The 26,949-nt window shown below is 38.7% G+C and overlaps 1 protein-coding gene across 1 annotated transcript in view; it reads left to right on the top strand.

Annotated features, from left to right (window-relative positions):
• ADGRG6 (adhesion G protein-coupled receptor G6) overlaps positions 1 to 26,949 on the top strand; it is a gene marked incomplete at its 3' end in the record, with an annotated part of 102,893 nt that overhangs the window by 29,370 nt on the left and 46,574 nt on the right. Inside the window, exons 2-5 of the mRNA XM_080616476.1 lie at positions 5,985 to 6,326; positions 11,390 to 12,010; positions 17,806 to 17,874; positions 20,943 to 21,026. Coding sequence (XP_080472602.1) covers positions 5,985 to 6,326; positions 11,390 to 12,010; positions 17,806 to 17,874; positions 20,943 to 21,026 — 1,116 coding nt within the window. The remainder of the gene's footprint in view (positions 1 to 5,984; positions 6,327 to 11,389; positions 12,011 to 17,805; positions 17,875 to 20,942; positions 21,027 to 26,949) is intronic.

Here is a 26,949-nt window from a genome sequence, read left to right as displayed (position 1 = left end):
AGGGCCAGCATACCATAGCAAAATAAGGACCTTTTTCGGAGGTCAAACAGCTTCTACAATTTGGAAAAGAAGCAAAAATAAACCTGCCACACCTCCTCATTTGCATTTCCTCGAACAAAACTCAATCAAATTGTGGGTTGCACAGAGAGCAGACAACATGGTTTGACATGCAGGGGCTCCAGAAGAGTGCTATGCTTAATATTTTGCATAAAAATTTGAATGGGTCTTACCTTACAGCTAACTTTTAAGTGAGTAAGCAGAGCATTACTTTTTGTCCAGAGTGAGTGGTGTGATACTTCTTTGCAATTACTATATTGACATTTTGCATATACGTATTTTTGTAGATCTGCAGATTGCCTTTTCATCTGAAATGGTTTTTTAAGAGTGAAGATATGCTACTGTTGAAGCCTTTGGCATGTGATAGCTGTTCTGGGTTTAGTGTTTGTGTCTCGTTGGAATAACATGGGTTTGTTTGTTCTGTAGCCATTCCAGCCCACCCACACCTTGGTGGTTTGGCCCTTCCTCTTCCTTGCCTGCAGGTGTGCCCATTGCTGACCTCATTCACCCGTCTGTTTGGAGTCATAAATACATTTAACCTAATGTTTGGCCATATCTCTGTTATGGCATTCTTGAAATAGAAAAAACTTCCAACAATTAATTGCTTATTATAAAGCAAGATTTTTTTTCCGCCTGATGTTCATCAAAAGAGATATTTTTTCATGCTGTTACAGTAAATTATTGTAAGCTTTCACTTCTATTTTGGGCTTTGCCACATGCTTGCAAGTGCCTGTGTCATGTCACCTCCCCATGCTTCTCTCTTACTTAGTTCAAAATGACAGTCCTTGTGCTACCTTTTAAGAATGTGTGTAAAGTGCTTAAAGGTTCACAAATGTCTACATGAAAGCAAATTATAATTAAGTCTGTACTGCTTTTTTATGTCAAAAGTGCCACGTATTGTAGCTAAGATTTTCTGTGGATTAAGATTGGCCTAATTCTGTCAGAGCAGGCGAAATTTGATTGTTCACTTGAATAAGACTGGAGTTAACAGAAACTGTTTTGTTTGGTTTCTGAAAATTCAATCCCAGAGCTGCATAGATTTATTTCAGAATATTTTCATATGAAAATTACGTCCTCTACAGAGGGAATAAAATTAATTTTCATGCCAAAATGAAATCCAGCACCATTCTGTCTTACTTTCATGAGAAGCCTTTTAATGGATTTTAAAAAAATCTCAGTAGTGTTAATTGAACCAGCACCGACTGTCATTGGTATCCTGTGCTGCTGCCTACTCATATGTAGTCATTTACACTTCTGTAAGGTGGAAAATGCTGCACAGAAGGCCAGCAGCATGCCACAGCTGGGAAAAGAAAAACGCAGTTCAAGGTGTAACTTAGTGTGAAAACAAACTGGATCATGCACAGATTTCAAACACAGACATTTTTCCCCAGAAATCTTGTTTTGTTTTGATTCTAACCTTCACAAATTTCAAGTCTTTAGGGCTGAAACAGGCAGTGTCCCAAGATAGATTGCTTTTGCTCTTTTAAAAAATTCTTGGCCAAACAAAATTTGTTGTCCAGCATTTCTCCAAGGTTGGGTAAGTGCAGAAAAGAAAGCAGGTGGAGAAAAAGTAAGAACTCATGCATGAGAAAGAAGTGCAGAGTATAATAGGGCAAAAGATGAGGTTTTGGGGGGAAATGATGACAACGGAGAGAAGTAGAGAAATGTTAGGAGCTAGAGGAAAATATGAGTATTAGCACAGATTTTGGAGGCAAGGGCTGGAATGTGTTAGTCATGTAAGAAGAAATCAGAAAAAGAGAAGTACAAATGTATGGGAGGAGGTTATATACAGAATGTTTCCTTCCCAAATCCACAGCTCAGCATTGTAACTCTGGGTCTGATGGTGGCTTCAGCTGCCCGCAAATGGCTCTTGAAAGTCACTTTCAAACTGTGTATCTCAGTACCAACAGGTGTCTTCATGAGTTCAAATGGTGGAATTCTGTGCTGATGCTCTCAAGAGACAAAATCAGTAGATGGGACAAGCTTAGTAGTTAGTTTTATTCTATAGAATATGAGGTTAACGCACGCAGTGCGTGCACAGGTCTGTTTGTTTGATGCAGTCTTTAATGACTCATGTACTATGTCTCTTAGCCCCTTATTTTAGGACAGTCTGCAAATGATTCAGCATGGTGTAGGGAAGACCAATACAGGATACCTTCCTCTTCACAGAAATTCAAAGGTATATATGTGAAATAGGCAGAAGACTCCTAGAAGACAAAGAATGGCCTCATGGTTAGGAAAATTGGCAACCATGAGAATGGGATTCTATCCCCGCCTTTAGTGATAAGTTTCTATTAAAGATGGCCGGATTGCTTTGACCAAAATTTTCCACTGGCCACTAAGTACTCCTTTTTGGATATTCTACAGTGGGCCAGATTGGCAGACTGCTCTTCCAGCTGAAGTTTAAGGTCACTGATAGTGTGCGTTGGATATATAAAACCCTGTACAAATACTAAGTAGTTAAGGAAAACCAGTACTCTCATTTCTTAGATTAGAACCCAAAATCCGTGGAAACTTTTGCCAATTTTGCCCATTATGTCCATGCCTAATGTTATCCTTATAAAGTGGGTATGATAGGAGGGAAAAAGCTATTTCCCCTGCAGTCAGTTCCGCTTCTGAAGTCAATTAACGTTTGTGAATTGCTTAGATAACTTTGGTAAAAGCTGTAATGTACTCCAGAGGAACTTATTAATTTTACTTTTTAGTATAATATTATAGGAAGCATGATTCCTGCAGAAAAAAACTCAATAGTGATTATGAAATGAAAACCATACTCAGGTTATTCTCATGATGGAGAAGAATTAATTACCTAGTGAAACTTTCAACTTAGGAAGTGTTGAAAGTACTTGATTTCACTATATGAGGAGGGTGCTCATTTTGGTTTGATGGAGAAAAGATGGAGAGAAAAGATGAAGGCTTTTCTGGATAAAATATATTTAAAGAGTGAATTTCCTGTGGTTTAGGGTGATAAAAAAATAATTGATAGGCAGATTCTGTGTATGTGGAGTTCCTGACCAAGAGCATCATACCTATATTTGGTTTCCATTAAAATCAATAAAATGTCTTAGATTCCTTGTATAAATGTTTGTGGTGTGTATTGCGGTAAGTATTCAGTATCCACAGTTCAGAACTGGTCTGGGCCAATGGGATTGCAAAATATGTGTCAGATTTGGCTGGCAGCCTAAAGTTGCCACAGCAATTTTTTCTCTTTAATGAGTAAAATAAGTGGTGTTTATCGAAAAATAACTGTCTCATGAGAAGCTGTGCAAAAAGTTCCATTCAAAACCATTCTGTTTATATATAGCTTTGTTGTTTGTTTTCTTTTCTTTTTACTTACTACTGTGGACATTTGCATGAAAACAGGCTATTTCTCCTTCAAATTGCAGTCATGGACATAATAGGTACTATGCCAAAATGAAGCCAACGCACTTCAAAAAAGTAAACTATTTTGCTCACCAAATCTGTTTCTTCTATGTATGTGAAGTTTTGAGCACTTATTTTCCTATCTAAATTTAGGGCCTGTTTTTTTGTGTTAGTTCTGTAAAACCAACAAAACAATATGGATATAATAATAATATGTTAGTGAAAGACTAAATGAGTGAAAAACCCCAATAGCTTAAATAACCTTTATGTTTTAGCATTTACAGTGACAGCAGGGAAAAAGTATTTTTCTTACATGTACTGACTGGGGATTTTATACAGCTTTGCATCAGTGATAAATACTCATGAGAGAGATGAAAGGAAAAGCTGAGTCCTATTTTGGCTGTCGGTGATCAATGGAATTAATAAAGGCAGGCTTCTCTTAAGAATGTCTGTGTTCTTCCGGATGGACAAATTTGACTTTTCCAGTCTCAGATTGAATGTAGTATTCTGCCAGTTTGAAAGACACACTTTTACTGACAAGTAGCATACCTTTTCTTGTTCGGCAGTGTTTTATAATGCCCTTAAGATTTACTTTAGGGGTCCAAGGCTGAATGAGTGTACATTAACACATTTCTATTTGCATTTACACCACTTCACAGCTTAGTCCCTGGCTTTGGGTCCATCTGGGTACACAGGGAATACTCTCAGCTGCCTAGATAGCCCTGTGTCATTTATTTCTCTGACAGGAATGAGTAGGAGAGTGGGTACGGCATGCTGCCAAATCCTCAGCCCTTGTAGCCCCCATCCTAGCAAAAATGCAGGCAGGAGCGTGAATCCCTGAGCCTTCCAGCTGGAGGCAGCTCCAGCCAGAGCCGTCTTACAGCTGCTCTGCCCTGTAGAGGTTCACTTGCCCTGGACTAGAAGACCGCTGTGGCTTGTGGCATAGAGCATGCTTTTCCTGTTCCTCCTCCTCTCAATCTAGGGTGGTTCTCTGAAAACTGTTCCTTTTCTGTGCAAAATCTACTGGATGAAGCTGTTTGTACAACTGTAGGATTTATAGTCACCATACCAATAAATAAATGTTCCCTCTTTGGTTAATAAATGGAACAGCAGGGTTCTAGGGCAGGTGAGCATAGTCCTCTGACTGTAAAGATCTGAAGAGAAATCAGGAGTGGACAGGCTCCTGTTTCTACTGCATGATCATTTTCCAGTGTCATGAGCCCCACTTCTTCCCAAGTCACCTGCAAATCTTTCAGACAGTCTTTTTTTTTCTCATCTGAACAAATAAGAATCCCTCTGATCTTTTCTAATGTAGCCAGTTCTGAGAGCCCAGTTAATTGCTCTTACCTCTTTGGGGCCATATGAATTTGTGATTTTCAAATAAAAATTACAAAACCTCTGTAAAGTACACCTCACAGTTCTCCCTGCAGATGTAAGCTGCTTCTAGTTTTGCTGTGCAGCTTCACAGAGTTAGGGTCCATTTCTTAGGCCAAACACCATTTGAATGTGACTGTATGATATCAGGACCCAGGCAGTGGATAGAAACATCAAGGGTTCTTTGGAGAAGTTTGTTGTATTAATTCCTATTTTATAGCTGCTGTGTATGTAGTTTACACTTGACAATTTTTTTAGTTGCTTTTTGCTTCTGCAACTAATAATGCCTGCTCATATTGTCCTATTTTTTCATACTTGTGATATTTGATGCAGGACTATGGCCTAGTGAAATGTTTGCAAAGTAATTCAGCATGAGTGTGCCAGTTAAGTTTCTTTGGTTGCCTGTTGGCAATATTCTGTTCCCACCTAGTTTGTTCAGTGCTGATTTGGCAAACTGTTGCATGTTTTAGCAGCAGGCAGTTCACAGTAATTGCATCATATAATACACTAAGTAAATACATGATAAATGAGCAAGCAATAGACACAACCACAGCAACTAACCAGGCTTATCTTGTGGATAAGCACAGCAGGTGGGCAAAGGAGTATGAGGAATAGGAGAAGAATTTCTTAGAGCCTGACTGCCACAAATATGTCAATGGAGCTGAGTCAGCATGGGAATAGTGCAGGAGTGCAGTAATTTGCTGTGGATTCAAAAGCCAGCTACCCTTCTGGGTGCTGTGGAGAGCATTTGCTGTGAATGCTGATGACTAACCTTTGTGAGCTCTGCAGAGCTGTTGCTTCTGCCGCTCTTCAGCCAGTCTCTGTGCTGCTGCATTCCAGGGACATTCCACTGGAAACAATAGCATGGCACAGAGCTGCTGGAATGGCCACTAGTCAGCATCAGACCAGTAGCTAAAAAATTGTAAATGACACCAGTCATCTTTCAGAAGTTGCAGTTTGAGAATTTGTTTGCTTTTCTGAATTAAAAAAAATCTTGCTTTTGCTTCACATTTGTGCAGTCAACACACATAGCAGATTTTGCCCACTAGAAACCAGGCCTTTTTTCTGCCTTTCTTCCTCCCGTCTCTGTTTATGTTTTTCTATATAGATCTACATTTAGTTATTGTGTTGATGATACTTCCCTGTTATCTCTCTTCCTGACATCAACCTTTCTCTGTTTTTCTTGCCAGCGCATGGATGCTATGACTGTAGGATCGTGCTAACTGACCCATCTGGAATTTTCACTTCTCCATGCTTCCCCAGTGATTATCCTAACAGCCAAGCATGCAAGTGGATCATCCGAGCACCTCATGGATTCATCATACAGCTAACATTTATTGATTTTGACATTGAAGAAGCTCCAGGCTGCATTTACGATTCACTAACATTAGACAATGGAGAAAGCCCTATGAACCTTTGTGGCATCACTGCCAAAGGATTATCCTATAACTCTACTGGAAATGAAATGATTGTGTCATTTAAAAGTGACTTCAGTATCCAAAAGAAAGGTTTTAATGCCAGCTATGTACGAAGTAAGTAAACCGAGAGCATTTCATTCGTCTTTTAGATGTTAGAAGGAAATGTCCTGTAAGGATTAGAATGACACTTCCTCAGTGAATCAGGTCCTTCATAAGAAGAGAAAGGATGGGGAGGCTGCAGGGTAAAGCTACAGAGTTCTCTTATATTTTTTTTTCTTAATGAATTTATTTTTCTTTGGGTGAAAATAAATTATTTTATTCTGGAACAAGACATCAGATGTGTTAGAAAAACTTCTTCACATGCAAAAATTTTAGGCCTAGCTGGGCCTTTCCCTGCAAATTTATGCTGGAGGGTTTGGAAGCAAGACACTTCTCCTCCAAGTCAGCATACCTGCAGATAGAAAACTGAAGGAGAGCATGAAAGGGAACTTAGCTGAGCCAGAAATAAGGCCAGCACAGAACTTTGGCCCAGCGAAATACACAATAGTGGGGAGGAGCTGTGCCGAAGAACTTCTCAGGAGTTCTTCTAGCCTCTAGAACAAACTCCCAGGGATGAACTGGCGTTGCAGGATGGCTGCCTTTCATTCCAGTTCCTTGACCTTTCTTTCCCTTCCTTAAATATGTAGCAATGCTTACTTTTTAAAAAGCTTAACAACTGCAGAAAAGGACACTTACTCTTATTCTCTTAGAATATATGGGTACAAACAGCATATGATTGATGTTTGTTCTGTTGTTTAAAGCATTAATTAGAAGTGGCTCTCACATGACAGTAAAGGGCAGTGAGGTAACAGAAGGATATTAGGATCATCGCTTACAGGCCCCATATGCTACGGACCATTCATTCCACTTCAGGGTTATAGTTTACAGTTGCGTGCTCTCAGTAGGTTTTCTTTTTCTTGAAGTCACGCACCTTAGACTAAATACTAGTATTGCATTGAGCATTTATATTATTATATCACACTTCTGTTGGTTGGCTGGCTGCTGTAGAAACACAGGAGGGAGGTTTGCAGTTATCTCTTCAGTCACAAGTACATCTTCCTCACATTTTTTTTTAATATTTATTACATGCATCATGTATTTTAACATAATTAAGATAGTAGCCCCCAGGAGTCAAAAGAGCACTCCTGATTTGCCAGCAAAATTTGTATGTAATTCTGAAAAAAAAAAAAAAAAGGTAGTGTCGTATCATCTGAGCTAAAAATACTTATTTTTGCTTTTACTGTCCTTTTTCATGCTGAAGAAATGAATGTAGTAGTAATTCTAGGAGCAGTCGGATTATGCAAAATGATTAATTTCATTTTTGCTCTTTAATCTTTTCACGTTTAAGTATGACTATAAGGAATGAGATGACTCACAATTGGAATTGAAGGATGCAATGTTGCCCTCAAATATGTTCGGTGAGGAGGAGAGAAAAGGTCCGCAGATACAGTAGGGAACCATTTTCAGGCAAAGATCAGGCAAAGATCATTGCAACATTTAACCTGGCAATGGATGCAGAAAAGGGACTTGGTAAAGGGATGATAATGTACTGCTTTCCTTTAAGTTATAAAAGCATGTAGACAGTAGGGCATCCATGCACATGCACACAAATTATGATGCATCTGCATGGCAGATGTTAGTGCTACACTCTCTTGTCCTTGCAAAGAGTTCCCAAAGCCATTGGAGAAATTGCACACCCCGTAACTTCAGGTTCCCAATGGAGCTGCAAAACTCCTTTTTCAAGCTGACCCCATTGTTACTACTGTGAACATGATACTTGAGCAAAATCATTCATTTATCCCAGAGCAAGAGGAACAGGGTTATATTCATATTTTATTTCTTGGAAGTAGTCATATGTAAATAATGGAAATAATTAGTTCAGTTTTGAGTTTAACAAAGTAATGCAATGGAAAGGGGTGTTCAAAGACACACAGAAATTTTCTAACTAGAAATGGCATTTAGAAAGAGATTAATGGTACATTCTAATATAAAATATGTACACAAAAAAAAGGGAAAGACAAAATAAGAGAATGAGCTTTGGGAGGGAATTATCAGAGAATAGAACAGCTTTTGTGTGACTGCTTGGTTTTATGTAAGAGCAGTTTCAAACTGAGTTTCACAGAGCATGTCCTGTTATTCAAAACAAGTTGGCCACCCACACAAATGCTGGCTTTCCTGGTCGTCACCTTCTGCAACACATCAAAAGCAGATGGACGGTCCATATCTTCAGCTGCAGTAAATGAATGCAGCTTTGCTAGTCTTAGGATAGTTATGTCAATTTACAGCAGCTGAATAGCTGGCATGTTGAATAATTTTCTAGTAATACTTGACTGCATGAGTTAACTGGTTAGTAGAACTCAGTCACTTAAATGAGAGGAAGGATAGCCAACAGACCTGTGTTAGCTACCTTGCTGTTAGAAATGCTTGAGACAATGTGATGTGAAATTAGCATAGAGTTGAGTAGTACTGCAGTAGCCCAGATTAAAAACACAGTTCAGTGAAATAGTAACAAAAAATGCTCAAACAGAGATTTGATATGTAGACACTTGCAGACCTCATTAAAGGTAGTGCATTTCTTCCAGCATCAATGAAAGGACAGATGGAAGCGATGAAGCTAGGAACAGCAGAAGCCACCACTTAAGCACCGAACCATGGTGAAGAGCCCATCAATTGTCAGGAAAGCAGTTTTCCCTGCAAGGGATAGTAAAATACTTTCTAGAGACTCCTGGCTTACTTATGTAAAGGGGCATGCAAGATGTGAGACAGTGAGCTGCACGTAAGCTGTGGACACTAAAAAGCAGCAGAGGCAGGCTTCATGTTATCCCAGTGCTCCCATAAAAGCAAATGTGGATCTCAGAACAGAGCTGCCTGTTGCTGGTCAATTCTGCTGCTTTTGGGCTGCCAGGGTTTTTGTACATTCTTCACAAGTAAATAGCAGTGTGTCCAAAAATACCCCTGTTCATTGTAATCCAGGTATCTTCCTAACAGAAACAATTTAACATCATTCTGAAAGTAGTCTGAACACTTGAATGAATATTCTAAGAATATGTATGTATGTTCTTCCTTGGAGAATAGCCAGCTTCTCCAGTACAAACATCTGAAATTCACCAGTATAATGACTGGCTGTGCAGCTGTAATCAGGAAGGAGATCTGTGCTTTATATTGATGGCAGGATTCTGTTTTCTCCACAGGGACAAAATAGTTATCAGTTTTCTTCTTTCACTCTACAGGGAAGGTGTCAGTGGTTAAATCTGTCAGATGAGTACAGTGAAGTTGGGTAGACTTGTTCAGTGCCGGAGCAATGTCCTCCCTGTTTATTTCTCTTCCTATACTGTTTAAATGTGACCAGGTGGTTCATAAGTCTGCTGACCATCCTAATACAGGCAAGACAGCGTTCATATGAATGAGGTTTCTTTCTTCTTTTTCGAGTCTGGAATCCTTATACTTCTTCTGGAACGCTTCCCATGTTACGTAAAGAAGCTTACAGTATGATAAACCCATGAAAAAATATGCCCCTGTTTTCAATGGAGAATTGAATACATTTTCTATCTATAAAATTGTTACAACATACTTTTGCCCTTAGGAAGGAAAAAAAAATCTATGAAGTAAATCCAGTCATTAGAAAGGCCAGTATTTTTCTCTCTTCCCTCCCATTCTCCATTTGCTGGGTTGGCAGACAATGCGCAATGTTATTTTACTATATATTTGTCAAATTATGTCCTTGTGTATATCCAAATACAGTAGTTTGGAGCTCAGAGACTTTGCAAGCTCCTGGCAAAGGGAAATTGCAATACCACAGACTATGCAGTATCCTTATAACCTATGTATCTGTCTCTTTTCCTGAGTGTGGCGTGAGACTCACCCTTTCCTTTACATTTCTCAACCTCTCATATTGAAAGGCTTTTATTCCATCCTGAGAAGGGAACAGTGTGTGTTGTGGCATCCCTTAAAAATCCCAGAAGAGACTAGGGAATAATTGCTGTGACAGTTACTGTTTCAGGTATAGCAAAAACCAGTTTCACTTCCAGCATATAGACTGTGAAAATGTGTAAAAGAGGTAGCAGATATTTGCTGAAGATGTCGTCTGTCACAAAACTGCGGAACCACAAGTGAAACCAAAGGCTGCTGGAGTCTGCTCTTGCTGACCTCAATGCCTTTGCATTTCTGAAAACCTGAAACTTCTTTCTGTGGAGAAATTTACTAGAAGAATTTTGCTGCCATACGTGTGCCAATAAAACTGAGCATATTGACAATTTTGAAAAATAATGTTCTCCAAGGTACAGTGAACAGAATTGTCACTAATATCCTCATGGAGAAAAAGCATATGTCTTGTGACACTGGTTTTCACATTTGGTGTCTGCCATTTTGCCAGGGCAAATGAGAATACTTAATCATAATTAGAGACAAAGTAATTCTGCGCATGCCTAAATACCCTTACTGCAGTGCACATTTGCAGGAGGACTAGCCATTTCTAGACACTTGTGCAAAATCCAAAATTGCTGACACAAATATTAGCAAACGGTGAACAGCTTGGATATAAATATTCATGGTTTCAGTATTCGACCAGAAGGCTGCTGGGGACAAAATGAGAAGATGCCTAATGCATTGCAGAAACCCTTTAGCTGGATTCAAGAACAAAAGGCTTCAGTTTGCCAAGGAATTTAATGGGGGCTTTCTTCTATTGCAGTATTTAAAAGAAGCAAGATCTGAACTTCACTGGTGTAATGCAGTCATGCAGACAAGTTAAAATAATATAACTTAAAAGGAAGTTTTTCAAGTAACTTGTTTATTCCATTGCCTAATGCATCCTTACTAGATGAATGAGTAGTAATTTTTATAAAGTGAGCTGAGGCAGAGTTAGAAGTTAGTACGTAATATGTCCTAATATTGCTCTTAATGCATCTTGAGAGGCTGTTAACGGCATTCTCCATGTTACAGAAAAGAAACTGTACATTTTCACTTGAGTGCACTCCCAAGCCAAATTTGCCTTTGTAGGTGCTATTGGTATATTACAGTGATAAAAACTCCTGATGAATGTTTGATTTAATGAATGTAACTTTAGCCTCTGCTGCCAGTCTGCCTTTATTTCTATATGATGATTTTTTTTTTTTAATTTATTTATCTGCTCTTGGTTCTAGTTGCTGTGTCTCTGAGGAATCAGAAAGTCATCATTCCCCAGGTTCCTGATGTTGATGCTGTGTCTGTGGCAGAGACTGTCTCAGTGCCAGAGCTTAGCCAGTTTACGCTGTGCTTCGAAGCAACCAAGGGCAGCAATGATGATAATGATGACTGGAAGGTTTTCTCCTACACCGATGCATTGTCAAAAGAATTCTTCAGCTTTGGGAAGACCACAAAAGGCCATTTTCTGTCCATCTCAGGCACACAGTGCATCCTTGAGAATGCATTGCCCCGAAATGCAGAGTTTTTCACGGGAACTTTTCAACAGCTCTGTGTCATAGGGGATAGCTTCTCGGGCAGCATAGGTATATATGCCAAAAGCACCTATCATATAGTGTACTGTCCAGGTATCTTTGGCAAAGTTATACCTGGAAACGGCAGGCTGGTGCTGGGCTCTAACAGCAATGAAGTGAGCTCTCTAAATGGGGACATTTACAACTTCCGCCTCTGGAATTTCACCATGAATGCACAAACACTGGCCAACCTCAGCTGTGATGTGAAAGGAAACATTGTAGACTGGGAAAATGAATTCTGGAGTATTCCAACTTCAGCACTGAAAGCAGAAAACAATTTGAGTTGTGGTGAGTATGCCTTGCCAAATCTTTTTTGCTTGTTTTCCCCCCACACTTGTGCATTGTGCTGAACATATCATATACCAGCATGGAAAAAAAAATAAGAGTTCCTGTGAAAGAAATACAGCTAGCTCTTACCTTTATTAGACTTCAGTTCAACTCTTGACCATATGCAGATGCTTTGAAAGGGTGTAGATTTGATTCCCTAAAGGAAAAGAACAAGTCCCCTGAGTATATTGAGTTGCTGCTTGAAATGATCTGCATATCAAAATTTTTTCTAAACAGTTTGTTTCCTGGCCTTCTACTCGCATGAAATGGGGATAACAGGTAAGTACTTGCTAGCCTCAAGTAAGATTACAGTGATATCTGGAGAAAAAAGATGTGTGTTAACTAACCATTTAGGAAATGGTTTTGTGCCTGCTCTTTGGCCCTTTGATTAGCCAGAAGGAGTACTTGCTAGCCTTGTGCTGTGTGTGCAGAGCCAGCAAAAACAGTGACAAAACAATAATGCATATGAGACAGAAAAGTATGAGAAAAGATTAAATTAGAGGAGGCAGACAGGAAGAGGTTTAGATCAAAATCATTGTGTTTTATCTTCCTGGTGACATTATCAGTCGTTCTTTTAACTGGTAATTGCCGAAGGACTTTCTTCCTGTAGATTACTCCGGAAGATAAATTTTAGTACATTGTCCGACCTCTTCTCATTTCATGCCTCTGATGCTCAGATACACCAACTGTATCCTGGGCTGCATCAAAAGGAGCATGACCAGCAGGTCAAAAGTGATCCTGCCCCTTTACTCTGCTCTCGTGAGATCTCACTTGGAGTACTGTGTGCAGTTCTGGTGTCCTCAACATAAGAAGGACATGGAGCTGTTGGAGCAAGTCCAGAGGAGGGCCGCGAGGATGATCAGGGGGCTGGAGCACCTCCCATATGAAGAGAGGCTGAGAGAGTTGGGGCTGTTCAGCCTGGAAACCTCATATAGTGATAGGACAAGAGGCAATGGGTTCCAGCTGAAACAAGGAAGGTTTAGGTTAGATAAAAGGAAGAAATTCTTTACTGTGAGGATGGTGAGGCACTGGAACAGGTTGCCCAAAGAAGTGGTAAATGCTCCATCCTTGGCAGTGTTCAAGGACAGCTTGGACAGAGCCTTGGGTGACATGGTTTAGTGTGAGGTGTTCCTGCCCATGGCAGGGGATTGGAACTAGATATCTTAAGGTCCTTTCCAACCCTAACCATTCTATGAGTCTCATAATTGTCCAGGTGTAATTCTTACATATGTATATGTTATTATAGGTGGTTGACAATTTTCTGCTGGAACATCAAAAACTGACAAATCTTTGTCACTTTGGACCAGTGTTTTTTCTTCTTTTTGCTTAGTAACAACTTTAGAGATATTTAGATAATTATAAAATGCATAGGGAAAAATCTTGGCAGCAGTTGCCTGTACACACATGTATGCTTGTGAAAATCAGCTCTTATCAAACAGAGTTTGAGCTCTCCTATTATAGCAAATACATTCCTGGCATTCATTAAAAAAAAGCAACCAAACAAAAAATGACCAGAAAGTCAAACTAAACATTTACAAATATTGGTTCTTTCTGAACTATGTCGGGTCTCTTCATATCTAATGTCCTCTCCCATTTTGCCCTCTTGTTCCTTTGACACCTTACTCCTTGTTAGTTTAAACATAGTTTAAGTAGTGTCAGTGTAAGCATCTCCTGACAGAACATCTGTCAGCAGTCTGAGAATCCTTAGCTTGAAACAGAAGTTGGCATTGTTAAGGCGTGCTAATTTCTGTATCTAATAGCTCATGAGGGATTAAGGTGGCTAAGAAAATATCTTGTTTGCTTTAGTTCACTCAGACCAGTGTGAGGTACTCCTTCACCATTAGACTCACTGAGACAGTTCTCAGCATGCCTCTGCTACCAAAATGCAAGCAACACCTCCATGAAAACACAAGCAACTAGGTGTCTTCACCCCTCTACCAGAACAAAGAAAAGGCTGATCTAAACAGTGACCATGACTGGTGAAGGCCTTCTGGAAAAAAAAAATCCACAAAGTTGCTTTTCCATCACTACAAACTGATCTGACTGAGAATAACTTCCCAGAAATTCTTACTCCTCTTACACCATTATACCATGAAGACTACCACGACACTTTTACTTAACAGCCTACCAAGACCTATGTAAATGTTGTGGTCATATTTAATTTTGACTGGAGTATGGGTCTTTGCCCTTTTTTCTGTTAAAAGCTGTACAGTTCTGTGACACAAATGTAATACCACAGCTGTGCTCATAGAAACAGTACATTTATTTTCATTCCACAGCTTTATTCCTTGGGATGTCATTGTTCAGTGGTTCCTTACAGCAGGTTATTAGTTTGGAAAATGTGCATTAGAATTCATAGGTTGGGCTCAGGTGTCTATACAAGCCATTTCAAATATATTTATATGTAAGCATTGTTACTTCCTGTAGGCCTATGAGAAAACTAATTAGTCAGCCTTTTTCTTTTGAAGATGCTAAATCACCCTCTGTGATACGGGCTTTCTTGACCCAGAGTATTTTGTAAAAGAAAATACTGAGTGCAGTGCCATTTCAAACATGGTTACTCATCTCAGAGATGGAATTGTTAGAATTTTCTTCCCTTCATCTTCTTGAATAAAAGCCATCATTGTAAAACCAGCCTTCAACAGGAGAGTTGATGAGTCAGGCTATCAGCCATGAATAAACCACTGACAGTGGAGAGATGAATCTAACTGATTAGGCTTCATTTAGCAGCAATGGAAGGATTTAGGCAGAAAAGAGGTTTCTGCACAGCTCCAATGCTTCCCCAGGAAGCGGCATGTAGCTTAAAAAAACCCCAGCCACACATGTAGCAATGATCTCAACATATCTATGCCTGAACAGTGCTTACAATTTTCAAGGGGTATTATTTTCATGTTTTTTCAGACAAAGATTTTACAAGTAGATTTGCAGAGCATAAAAACACTGGCAAATTGTTCCAGATAATCTTTTCTTAGTTTTACCTTCTACTTTATTCCTTAGACTAATGTTTTCACAGCTGTGCAATCATGGTGGGGTGTTTCTGTAAGACTTGATGGAATTCTGTTTTTATTGCAGTACCTTCAGACGGCTTGCATTTAAAGGTATATGTACACAGCCTGGGTATCCAGACTAATTTGAAAACAAGTAGCCTAGGCAACAATAGCAGTGTACCACCAACAGTTCAGAGCTCAGTGCAGGCAAACTGAGGACTGTTTAATCAACTTCTGATACTAATTTTGGAGCCTGCACTGACTACATCTATAGCAGGATATGATCTACTCAGTTAAAGGTAATGTGGCCCCATGTCTGACCGTGCCTGCAGTTGCACTTGCTTCATGTGCGCTTCATATGAGTCCTTCACTCCTCAAAACAAAAGGAATTCTTAATTTCGCTCTCAGATTTAATTCAGGGTGAGATCTGTCCTCCTTAGGCAGCTGAATGATGTTTCAGACTGAGCTAGTTATCCTCAGTGCTGTTAATGAATAATGGAAAGAAAAAGACTGTTCCAAAGGTCAATGCGTCTCATACTGGAGAAGATGTTTCAGTGAAGTCAGAAGTTTGTTGCTGTAGGAGTTCCTCTCCACTGACTATAGAAAGTACAGCATGACAAGCAGATACGGATGTCTGAGTTTCAGACATTTAAAGTGGGATATATTAGACAAAGTTTCCATAATACAAGTCCATATCTTCTGTTCACGTTACTGACCATGCTGCTTCCTGCTACTTGGCTTCATAAATATATTTACTGAAAACATTTCTCTTTAAAGTATACAGTTGTGGTGGGTTAATGCTGTTTGTATGACAGGTGCCCACCAGAGCTGCTCTGTCACTCCCCTCCTCATCTGGACAGGAGGGAGAAAATATAACAAAAGGCTCATGGGTCAAGATAAGGACAGGGAGAGATCACTCAGCAATTACCATCATGGGCAGGTGGATATCTTCTCCACTGTGGACCTCCATAGGCTTCAAGGGGACAGCCACCATGGTCTGCACCATGGGCTGCAGGGGGATCTCTGCTCCATTGCCTGCAGGGGGATCTCTGCTCCATTGCCTGAAGCACTTCCTCACCTCCTTCTGAACTGACCTTGGTGTCTGCAGAGCTGTTGCTCTCACATGTTATCACTACTCTCTCTGGCTGCAGTTGTGCAGTTATTTTTCCCCCCTTCTTAACTATGCTATCTCAGAGGTGCTACCACTGTCACTTATGGGCTTGGCCTTGGCCAGCAGTGGGTATGTCTTGTAGCTGGATGGCATTGGCTCTACTGGGCACAGGGGAAGCTTCTAGTAGCTTCTTACAGAAGCCACCTCTGCAGACCACCAGCTACCAAAACCTTGCAATGCAGAACTAATACAACAGTCTTCTGACTTAAGTGTTTTGCAAAGTTGGATTGTACTTTTTTTCAGTTTCACTAGTAAAATAGTTTTTAACTACTCACTGAAGAAAATAAAGAGGTCCACACATTTTCCCAGCCAACTTTCAGGTGATTTTGCCATTATACAGAACCAAAAGGAGGTAAGTTGCAGGAGGTTTTGATATTGATTGTTTAATACTAGCAAATATATTCTGGGGGGAAGAAAAAAATTTCACCCAGGAGGTACTGCATCCACTTAGAGCATCCTTCCTGGAGTGCATGGGAAGTGTACCAAGGAAGTGACTTTGTCTGAATCTCTTAATCCATTTAAAAAAAAAACAACCAACCAACCAACCAAACAAAAAACCCAAAAAAAACCCCACAAAAAAAAAAACCAAACCCCAAGCTTTTATATTTGTTGAGGATCACATTTTTAATTCTGCCCTACATGTAATGATATCTGTGGCCTGACATGATTTCTGTGTTGAGGCCACATGCTTCATCAGATCTTGCATCACAGGAAATACTTTCCTAGCTATCTTTACGAGCTGGTGGGTGGTGGCTCTTCAATTTTATGGAAGGATACAATGTTTCATGAGAGAACCTCATTGAGCCCATATAAACTTGAAGCAGTAAAGCAAAAACCGAAAGGGCAAACTCTCCCAGTAGGTTCATATTATGCCATCCTCTATGGCCCCATTATTTTCAGCGCAATGTGCAAAAGCTGCTCTATCTGCAGCTGAACCGCTGGGATACACAAAGTGTGATTAATGTGGTTTCACCAGTTCTTTTTTTGTAGCCATTCTTATATGCCCTGTTTTTGTCTTCAGATCATTAAAGTGTGTACATGTTATGAATAATTCAGTGGAGATACAGACTTGTAACATTATCTGTGTATAAATCCTGCATACCAGAATATTAATCACAACCACGCCCTGGGCAGAGGAACATGTTTAATCACCTTCTATCTGGTTGGTGTCTGTCACAGGCAAATTACTCAGAGGTGAGAGGTGGGTAGCCTGTGCTACAGCAGTAGAGTGTGGTTGCTTCTCTGAGGCATTGGGATTGAGTAAAGCCTGTGGCCATACTGACCCCTCTGCTTAAAGCCATTTCACAGAGTACACGCTGCATTCATTTAATGCTATGTTATTTAGCGAAAACTAGGAAAACCAGGTGAGGATACGTAAGTCACTGTAACTTGCAAGTCAGTGGGGTTTTCATGGATCCCTCAGCTGCAACAGAAAATGCAAACACATAAATCTTTCAGGCAAATGGCAGTATCAGTTTTGCCGCTGAGAGAACTTAGGAAGAGGACTGTGTCACTGTGAAGTTAATGTATTTTGAGACATGATAGTTTTATGCCCAGTAGCCAAACCTTTCTAATTATTTTGCTTCGTTTTTCTAAAGGCTCATACCTAATTCCCTCTTCTACAATTGAACCAACCAGTTGTGCGAACCTGGGAAGCCTTTGCCAAGGTAAGAAGCCCAGATCATTTTCACAGTTTCGTCTTTGTGAAATCTTTATTTTCCTTGGTTGTTCTTTTTTTATTCCTTTTCTTTTTTATTATTATTTCTAAAAGGGTGAACTGCAATAAATAATAGCAAGGAAAGGAATTCTTTAGTCCATCGAGTGTGTGGGTGTCCTGTATGTACAGTATGTGGAAAAAATGTGATCACTCCCTTGATAATACATTTTCCAGATAGTCTCCATTATATCAAAACTGAATTAATTGACTGCTTTCTTTTCTTTCTCCATCTCTTTTCCTCCTGCACATTTTGATAGTAAAATATTAACTAGGATAAAAAGTGGGTACATCTGTAAACAAAAAAAAAAAAGCAGATGTAAATAAAGGATCTGACTATTCATTTTTTTCTAATAAACTATTTTGAGGCTAAGTACTTTTAAGATTAGCAGGTGAAAACTTAATATCAAACTGCAAATTCCAACAGCTATTAGTTAATGAAACACTTTATACAGCACATAGTGATGGTATAGTAGTGTAAAAATCACACATACAAGAATATATTATGTGGTTTTAAGGTCAGTTCAGTTGAATGCAAAGAATAGGTAAAGTCCGGAGATTTCCATGCCAAGTGAATCGTTGAACATGCAGAGACAGTTAACTCCTCTGCTCTGCTTAGAGGTGAAAGTTGTATAAAAACGCTCAACATGACCAACATCAGCTCATTTCCACGATACCTTCATGAACAGGGACCTGCTAATGAAGTGTCATGCTATGTTAAACTTCAGTCACAGCAGCAGCAGCACCAAAAATAATGTCTAGCTCTGTAATCCTTTTCAAGCTGAATGGTGAAGGAAGGATATAGCAGAGAATAAATATAAAAGGAGAGGAGGAAGCCTCAGGAGTCTTTCAAACTGATATTTAGAAGTAAATCAGTTTGAGCTTAACAATACAAAAGAAGATGCACTCTCATTAGGAAGCCAGTAAGAGATCTATGTCAGTCTTCAGTGTACTCCCAGATTTTCCCGAGGTAAATTTATCATGTTCTTAGAGCGTGTTGTACTGGTCTCCACAGGGAAAGTGAAATGCAGTTATGTCCATTAACAGATTTCAAACAGTAATTTTCAGGTGTCACATTAACAAAGCACAATATGATCTAAATAATGCTACCTGAATACCTTAGGTAAATGTGACAGCAACAATTATCAATATTGGTCTTTTTATGCGTAAAAGGTAATACAGCCGCCATATAAAGAACTTCTTGTATTCTCTTAGAAGAACTCTGAGCATTTTCCTCTATCAAACTGGCATGGTGTAAAAGGACGTTAGGTCAGCCAATATGACTGCGGAAATGGACACATTTTCAGCAAAACAAGCCTGCTTTTCTAAAAGCCTCATCCTTTTTTTCAGCTTTATTAACTTGTTTAGTAGAAGATGTTGCCTCTAGTAAAAGATGCTACTTTTCAAACTTGCCTCTCTTAACTTCTTAGACCATCACATCTTCAATAAAGACTGAGTCCTTTCTCTAAGGTAATACTCTTCTTTTTCTTCTGAAAAGCATTTGCTAAAGTGTCACTGGTGTTCTGTGTTGGTCACTTCAGAAGTGACAGATCAGATTTACCATCGTCGTCACCATCATTGTTATTGTCATAAGAATGAAAATCATATTTCTGTCAGCTATGCAGACTTATTTTAAACTGAGAGGCCAGTTTGGATTCCTTTTTGTTTGTTTGTTGTGTGTTGTGCAATTTCACCAGTAACAAAGTTTGCAGATGCCAGATTGTGTCAGCAACAGTCTGACCAAAGAGCCATTTTCTCCATTATGCTTAGCAAATATTTTCATTCATTGGAACATGCCTCCTTTAATGGTGTTGGCTGGAAGATACAGTCAGGAAGAACCCTTATAACTTGTTTCTCAGATAATATAGCCCTGACGTTTCATGGAAGAAGGGGTTTTTTATATTATAGGGTGTCACTTTATATATTAACATTCCCAGTTAGAACCTGTTTACTGGAGTGTCCAACTCTTCCTTCTCTTGCCCTAAGCTTCCTGTTTCACTGAAACCTGAGCATGAACCTGCTCCCTAAGCTGACCTGACTTTCTGACTTTCAGACGCAAAAGGTTAGCTAAAACAACCACATAAAAAATCAGAAGTGCAATTTCTTGCCTAAAATGCAATTGCTTAACCTTTTCAGGTTGGTTCTTGGTCAAAATCTGCAAAAGATTGAGATTATGCTGCATTATGCCCTGAGATTATACTGCATTAACCTTCAGATTTTAAAAAGAGTTTTCAGGAAAAAAGAAATCTGTCCGTGAGTGGATTTGCATTCCCTTGGAGTTACTAGAAAAAATGAAATTATTTTCAAAACTGTTATTTGAAAATGTAGTGATATTATCTTTGAATTCCTTTAGCATGTTTATCTTCTCAGTCCACTACCGGAGGGAAATTTGCAGTTTGATTTTGAGAAGTGTTCTAGCTGGTTCTCCTGGGAAATATTTCCCAGGGTTGTATGGGGTGACTCCTGTTAGTGTCAGTGGGAAAAATACAGCCGAGATCCTACATGAAGCTTTCAAGATATATAGTCCATTTCAGTTATACCAAATGTGATTTAGTTCTCTTTAGTGAATGAGTTCAATGGTGGTAACTGGATCCTTACTTGGGTGTTTTAGTTTCAAATTTGTTTTTCGTCTTCAGGCCCTGAGCAGGGACAGTTACTCTTTTCACAAGAAATACTCTGTGTTCATGCATCTTAGATCTGTTTTCCGGTCTTTGCACAGCTGTTTGAATCTGAAGCTCTTATAAGAGGTTTTTGAGTTTATGAAAGCAGCAGGGCTGATCTTGCAAACCTTACACTTGCAAAACTCCCACTGAAGTCTGTGAAAGTGAAGATTGCAGGATTGGGACCTCAGTTCATATCCATTTATCACTTTCTGCAGGAAAAAAAAAGTGTTTATTTTAAAATATGGCATTGTGTGTAGATGTTTTCATTTTACATTGTCATGCGTTGTTCCCATTTTGTCTTACCTTATTAACATTCATATTTCATTCAAGTTCACCTCTCTCTCATCTTTATTACCAGCTACTGTAAATGCTACTACTCCTACACCACCCACTGTCACCACTAACATGCCCGATACTAATAGAAACGATAAGCCAAACAATGGTAAGAAATCCTGTGTTACATTTTTCCTTGTACTGTGTCTAGAGCAAAATTATTGTATTTTAAGGTGTGTTTTTCATAGTATCATAATGTCAAGGGTCATGCCTCAGTTTTGATCTCATTTACACTGAAATAAATCAGAAGTAACTTCACTGAATCATGTAAGAATGGTGTAAATGAGAACAGAACCAAACTCTGTGTTTATTTGTATCATGTTTACCTGACACTTGTATGAATGTGTCACCCATTGTATTTACCCATGCAAAGAATGAGGGAAGGGAGAGGGATTTTTAAAGAGGGTCTGGAAAGAACCATGCCATTGAAATGTTTTAAGGCTACAGATTATGAGTCATTGTGTAGCTCCTGCTTATGCATCCGGGGTGGTAGTATGCTGAGATTGTCTGTTCCTCACTAGTCAGTCTCAGGAGCCAAGTGGAATCATTCCTATGGAGCAAAGCCACTTCCACTGAGTCAGCAGGAATCTTTCCACTGACTTCAAGAAGAGCTGGATTAGACTTTACTAGGGAAAATGTTGACAGTATCAGATATCATTTACTTTTCATTTAGAAAGATTAAGGGAAAAAAGAAGGTAGTAAATGAACCTATTATTAGCACAGGAAAAAACCTGGGATTTCTTTTGAGGTTTTCTCGAATTCTGTGATATCACTGTCTCCTAGAGACTGAGCATCATTTTGTGAGGCGCAGCTAAAATATTTATTAGTTAGTTAAAGATAGTTGTTAAACATTATTAACAACACAGAGGTAGATTTCTGCAATTTTCATCTGAGGCTTAAAGATTTATTTTTTTTTTAAGATTTATTTTTTTCAGTGTGCTCCACAGAAATAAATTAGAATATGTGGGGGGTCTTGTGGTTTGTTTTCATCTTGGGCTGGGTTTTTGTGTTGTGTTTTTTTTTTTTTTTTTTGCTTGGTTTGGTTTCGGTTTTATCCCCAAATGCATCAGTTGTTACTGTAGGTTTTAAAATTCCTGGAGTATTTTTGCCCTTGGCAGATCATTTGTTGTACATTGGCAATCAGGCAGTACAGTAGACAATGTGAAAGTATTTATCTGCATTCAGCCTGTTCAGATTTATTAAACTGTAGAAGTAAGAAGCAGATATTGAAAATGTCTTCCAAATAGTGCATTTTTCTTTTGTGGAGCCATTCACTCTGTGTTCACTATAAGCATTTAACTGATTTTTGTAACTACAGAGGGAAAGCCTTCTTAATGTTAGTATGAATAAAAACTGGACAATTAAATCCTTTCTTTGGCTTTGAAACTCCCAAGAGAAAGTAGAAAGACTAAGAAAAATAACCCAGATTTGTTTACAGTAGAAGCAAATTAAACTTTCACTCAGCTGGCTGGAGTCATTTTACAGTCTTGGTAAGTTGATTTTTAGACCAAGAGCAGACAGCCAAGAACAGACAGTTAAGTTGCATATATTTTCTTTAATCCTTTAACTTTGTGGCTTACTACACACAGACCTGCAGGAATTCAGGCTTCCTGCTACAGTTATCTTCAGGATGAAGAGAAATTCACCTGAATCCGCCCATATACGACCACAGAGGCACCAAGAGTCTAAGATAGAAGGGGTCAAAACCATAGGAATTATCTCAACCCCGATTATTTGGCCAGTGAAACGAAGGCCTCTCCGTTTCAGTCAAAATTCAGCAGATGAGAACCCAGAGAGAAAAACTATGTACAACTTTTTTCTTCTAACTATGTCCACATCAGCCACTTCTGAGGAGACTGCCAATGATACCTTGGCTGCTTTTACAGAAAAAATCAACCTAGATAATACTGTGATGAATCAGTTACCAAATGAAAATATTTTGAATTATTCTAGAAGTTCATTTCATGGCACTTCTGATGCATCGGATGCTGTTACAGAGCCTTCTGTGAATGCAGCAATTCCTCTTCGTCAAAGCAGAAGTCCTAATGCAGAGCTAGCACAGACTTTGGCAGATGGGCTGGATCATTCTGACTCTGAGTCAGTGTTCCACTCTCCTGTTAGCAGCAGCAGTGCTGCTTATGAACACAAAAAAGAAGCTCTGTGGATTTCATACTCCAACAGCAGCACAACCGATTTCAAGCATATAAGCAACATCTTGGATCCTGCAAGTTGGTGGAATGAGACCTTATTTCATCATTATATCACCTCTGACATTCAAGACAGACATTCTTTTTCTAGCTTATCTATATCAGCTGCAGAGCAAAAATCATCATTCCAAAAAAGTCAGCTAGATTTGCTAGACTCCTCACCTGAAAACTTCTACCTGGAAATGATAGAAGGCAATGCTGATAGGGAAACTTCTTCTGCATTAGAAGCAAATAGTGAATTTGAGTTTAGAAAATGTGCACACATTAAGGAACATCACTTAGGAGGCATTACAAATTTAACTTCTATGGCAACTCCACATGCAAACCCGAAAACTTTTTTTCAAAACATGAAAACAACATACACAAAATTTATGCCTGATATCCAACTGACAAATTCGTTCCTAGGCCACAGTCGAGAACTACCACCATCCTCGGCACTTCTGCTAGGAGTAGGCTGGACAAGTTCAGCATTTAAGGATATTGTAACAACCCTGCCTGTTTATCAACAATTTTTGACTGACATATATATGGAAAGTGACAGTATGTTTATTTCTAATAGTAATTACTGGTCTCATTATTTAAAACATAAAGTATATTTTCAAAAGCCAAGTGAGATCCCCAGGTATGGAATAGTGGAGAACAATTTGGATGCATTTTATGGTAGTAATGAAAAGTCGTCTTTTTCCATATTAGAGGCAGAGAACATCAATAGAGTTGGCAGCTCTGGGGGCTCAGGTTACTTGGATTTTCCAACAAAATATCTAGACATTTCTCCTTCTTTAACAGGAAGTTTCTGGACTGTTTCCTACTATTTGAAAGAAGAATCTCAAGTGTTTTCGGGGGAGCCATCAGAAAACTGGTGGCTCTTATTTAATAAACTGCTTTCTTCCCCAACAGAAAGATTGCCATCCATTAGTTCACATGCTAAGTCTGACAGTATCTCTGAACAAACATCTGCCATTAGATTATTAGGTCACAGGGCTGAAGAAATGAACTTCTCTAGTCATGCATCAGCTTTGGAAACACAAATCTTTAGTTCATTTATTCCAGGCCTTTCAAAGAGAATTTCAGAAAGTAATGGCAGGACACTATCACAGTTGCACTCAACAATGAACTTTGCAAACATAACCACATCTTCCAACAGTGAATTTTATTTTGATTTTCCTTTGCCCTCCTTCGAAGCACCTTTGAGTCAACCCTTTGTAGAGGTACAGGTAAGTCCCTTAAGTCCCTTTGATAAGATACTTGAAAATTCCACAGAGAAATTAATTATATTTGATAGTTTGCACATGCAAATTGGAACTGACCTAGTAAGTGATCAAACCAACATGACCTTCCTAAACAATAGGCAGCAGCTTGTTTCTGTCCTTCCAATGCATTCAGGAACCCAATCTTCAAGGTATAGCCAAGCTCGTTTCTTGATAAATACACCAGTTAAGAGTTTGGTAAACCATACAAGAACACATGAATCACTGCAGCCTCAGAGTCTTTCAGAAAATGATGCTGTAGCAAATACTATTGATAAAGCAAGAAGTACAGTTCAAATAGATGCAGGTATTCTTTTAAAAAACATCAGTTTGATGAGTTCTGACTTCCTTCCAGTGACTTGGTCTTTGGAATTAAGGTACCTTCTTCCTTCAGACTCAGAATTCAGAGTCAGTGTACCTCCTAACAGTTACTCCACGCCTCCGCTTCCAGAAAGTTTTCAAAACCATCTTGATACTATTTCTCCAAGCCTGATTACTCAGTGGGACATAGCAGAGTTAAGCTTGCCAACAACTGTAATACCGAGAAATCATCCAACTGTTTTAGGGCAAAACTCCATTGAAAATCAAAGGGACAGTCTGAGATACTCTCTATGGGCAGTAGAACAAGTAATCATTGGTGATAATGAAGACGTAAGGGATTCTGTTCTGACATCAACAAATATATTGAAGCTTTCTGAATGGGATTCAGAAGGGGAGGTGTACGGATCCGTCAGCAAGCCCAGAGAAGGAATGTCTTCTCTGAATACTGTTAGTACTCATGTCTTGGATTTTGAAAATGATGATTATGGACGTTTTGCAAATCTCTCTTCTATTTTGGAGGCATCAAGAACTGCAGTAATGAATGATGCAATACCTTTGCCGTCTTCATTCAGTGGAGTTGTTATTCAGCAAAAAGAGACTATCTTGCAGGGCACTCTGATGACACCTGCAGCAGCAATCCATCACTCTTCCATGCCATCCCAAATGCCAGTTTCTTCTGTAATGTACCATCAGTTGCCAGTTTCAGCACATGTTCATTCCTTGGCCAATTTACCCTCTGGGACAAGCGAAAATACCACTCCTTATCCACCGCTGAATCAACTTACTAGCTCTCCTGCAGTCTTTTTGTCTTGTTTGTGTTACTCCATCACTGAGCTGGGCTGCCTGTGTCGACCTGAGGTCAACTACAGTATGTCACACCATTAAGTTAGCTGTAGAAAAAAATCCAGATTATCTTATCTATTAGATATTCAGTTGGTAGAAGTAGCTGGCTTTCATCCTTTAGATATAGATCCATTTAGCATATAAAAAGATTTTGCAACAGTAGTTTAATTACAGTAGAAGGGAATTTGTAACATCTTAGTGATAGTAAATGTCATTAACGTTTGATATCTAATTTTTGTGTGCATCTCTAAAACATCTCTCATGAGACTGTGAGGATAATATATTAGGTTGCCGTATATTTAATATTTTTTATGCCATTTTATTGAGATTGTATGATTGTTTTTAACCAAGAGTATTGATATATTTTTGAGGATTTAACTTTCAAAAAGCAACTTTAGTTTGCCTAACAGAACAAAAAAAAAAGCAAACCTGGAATTTCATTGATCATTATAATTTTGTAGTTAATGGTGGGTGTGGGAAGACTGTTTTTCCAGGTTCTTTTTTCAAATTATCTTTGGCTACTTTTCATCAATTTTCTGCCCATAAAAATATTTTTTTCATTCACCATTTTGGGATGGGATTTCCACTGTTTAATTTGGAGAGTGAGAAATCATTTTTAGTTTTCACTATCTGCCACTGTAGTCTCCTGAGAGTGTTGCAAAATATAGATTAGTTCTTTGTTCTTGTTCTTTCTTTGCCTCATTAAACATGCTTTGGGTAACCATCTGGTGGAAATCTTGAGGTTGTTGACTAGTTTATAGTTACTATATTTGATTTTAGAAATACTTTGCATATTCCTATATTAAGGTGATTTTTTTCTATATACATAATTATATAAATAAGGTTATAATTATATATATGACTATATATTAAATATATAATGCACACTTTCTGTATGTGTGTTTTGGTATAGCACATATGAAGGTTACATTATACATATAAAATTGAATATATGCATATACAGAGATATATGCATATAAATGAGATCCAAATCTTGCAAGTGTTTTCAACTTGCCCAAAGTCCAGTTTTCTACTTCCAAGGACTTAATTTGACTTGTGAAAATTACATGCTTTTAACAGAGAACATAACTATAACATGATATGATGTTACTTATTAGACATGTAATCTTGTAATGCTGCTTACTAACTCATGAGCTTAAAGAGAATTTATATTTACCCTGTGCCATTTCAAAACCGTTTTACTGAATATAAAATTGCCCCAAGCCAAGTATTACACATTTTGTGACTGAAAGATGGTTTGTTTAGTTGCCAGTTTTCTAAAGCTAATGAGAGTTCTTCTATCTGGCCATCACTAGGCCTGAGAGCAATGACTGCGTTGTGAAAACAAGAGTGGGATATTCCTTCTCCCACCTAATTCTGTTGTCAGTTGTCTTGTGATTTTCAGTTAATGAGC

Source organism: Psittacula echo, assembly GCF_963264785.1.
Source record: "Psittacula echo genome assembly, chromosome: 4".
Taxonomy (NCBI): domain Eukaryota; kingdom Metazoa; phylum Chordata; class Aves; order Psittaciformes; family Psittacidae; genus Psittacula; species Psittacula echo.
The sequence above is the reverse complement of the archived record's forward strand: the minus strand, read 5'-3'. Positions and strand labels throughout refer to the sequence as shown.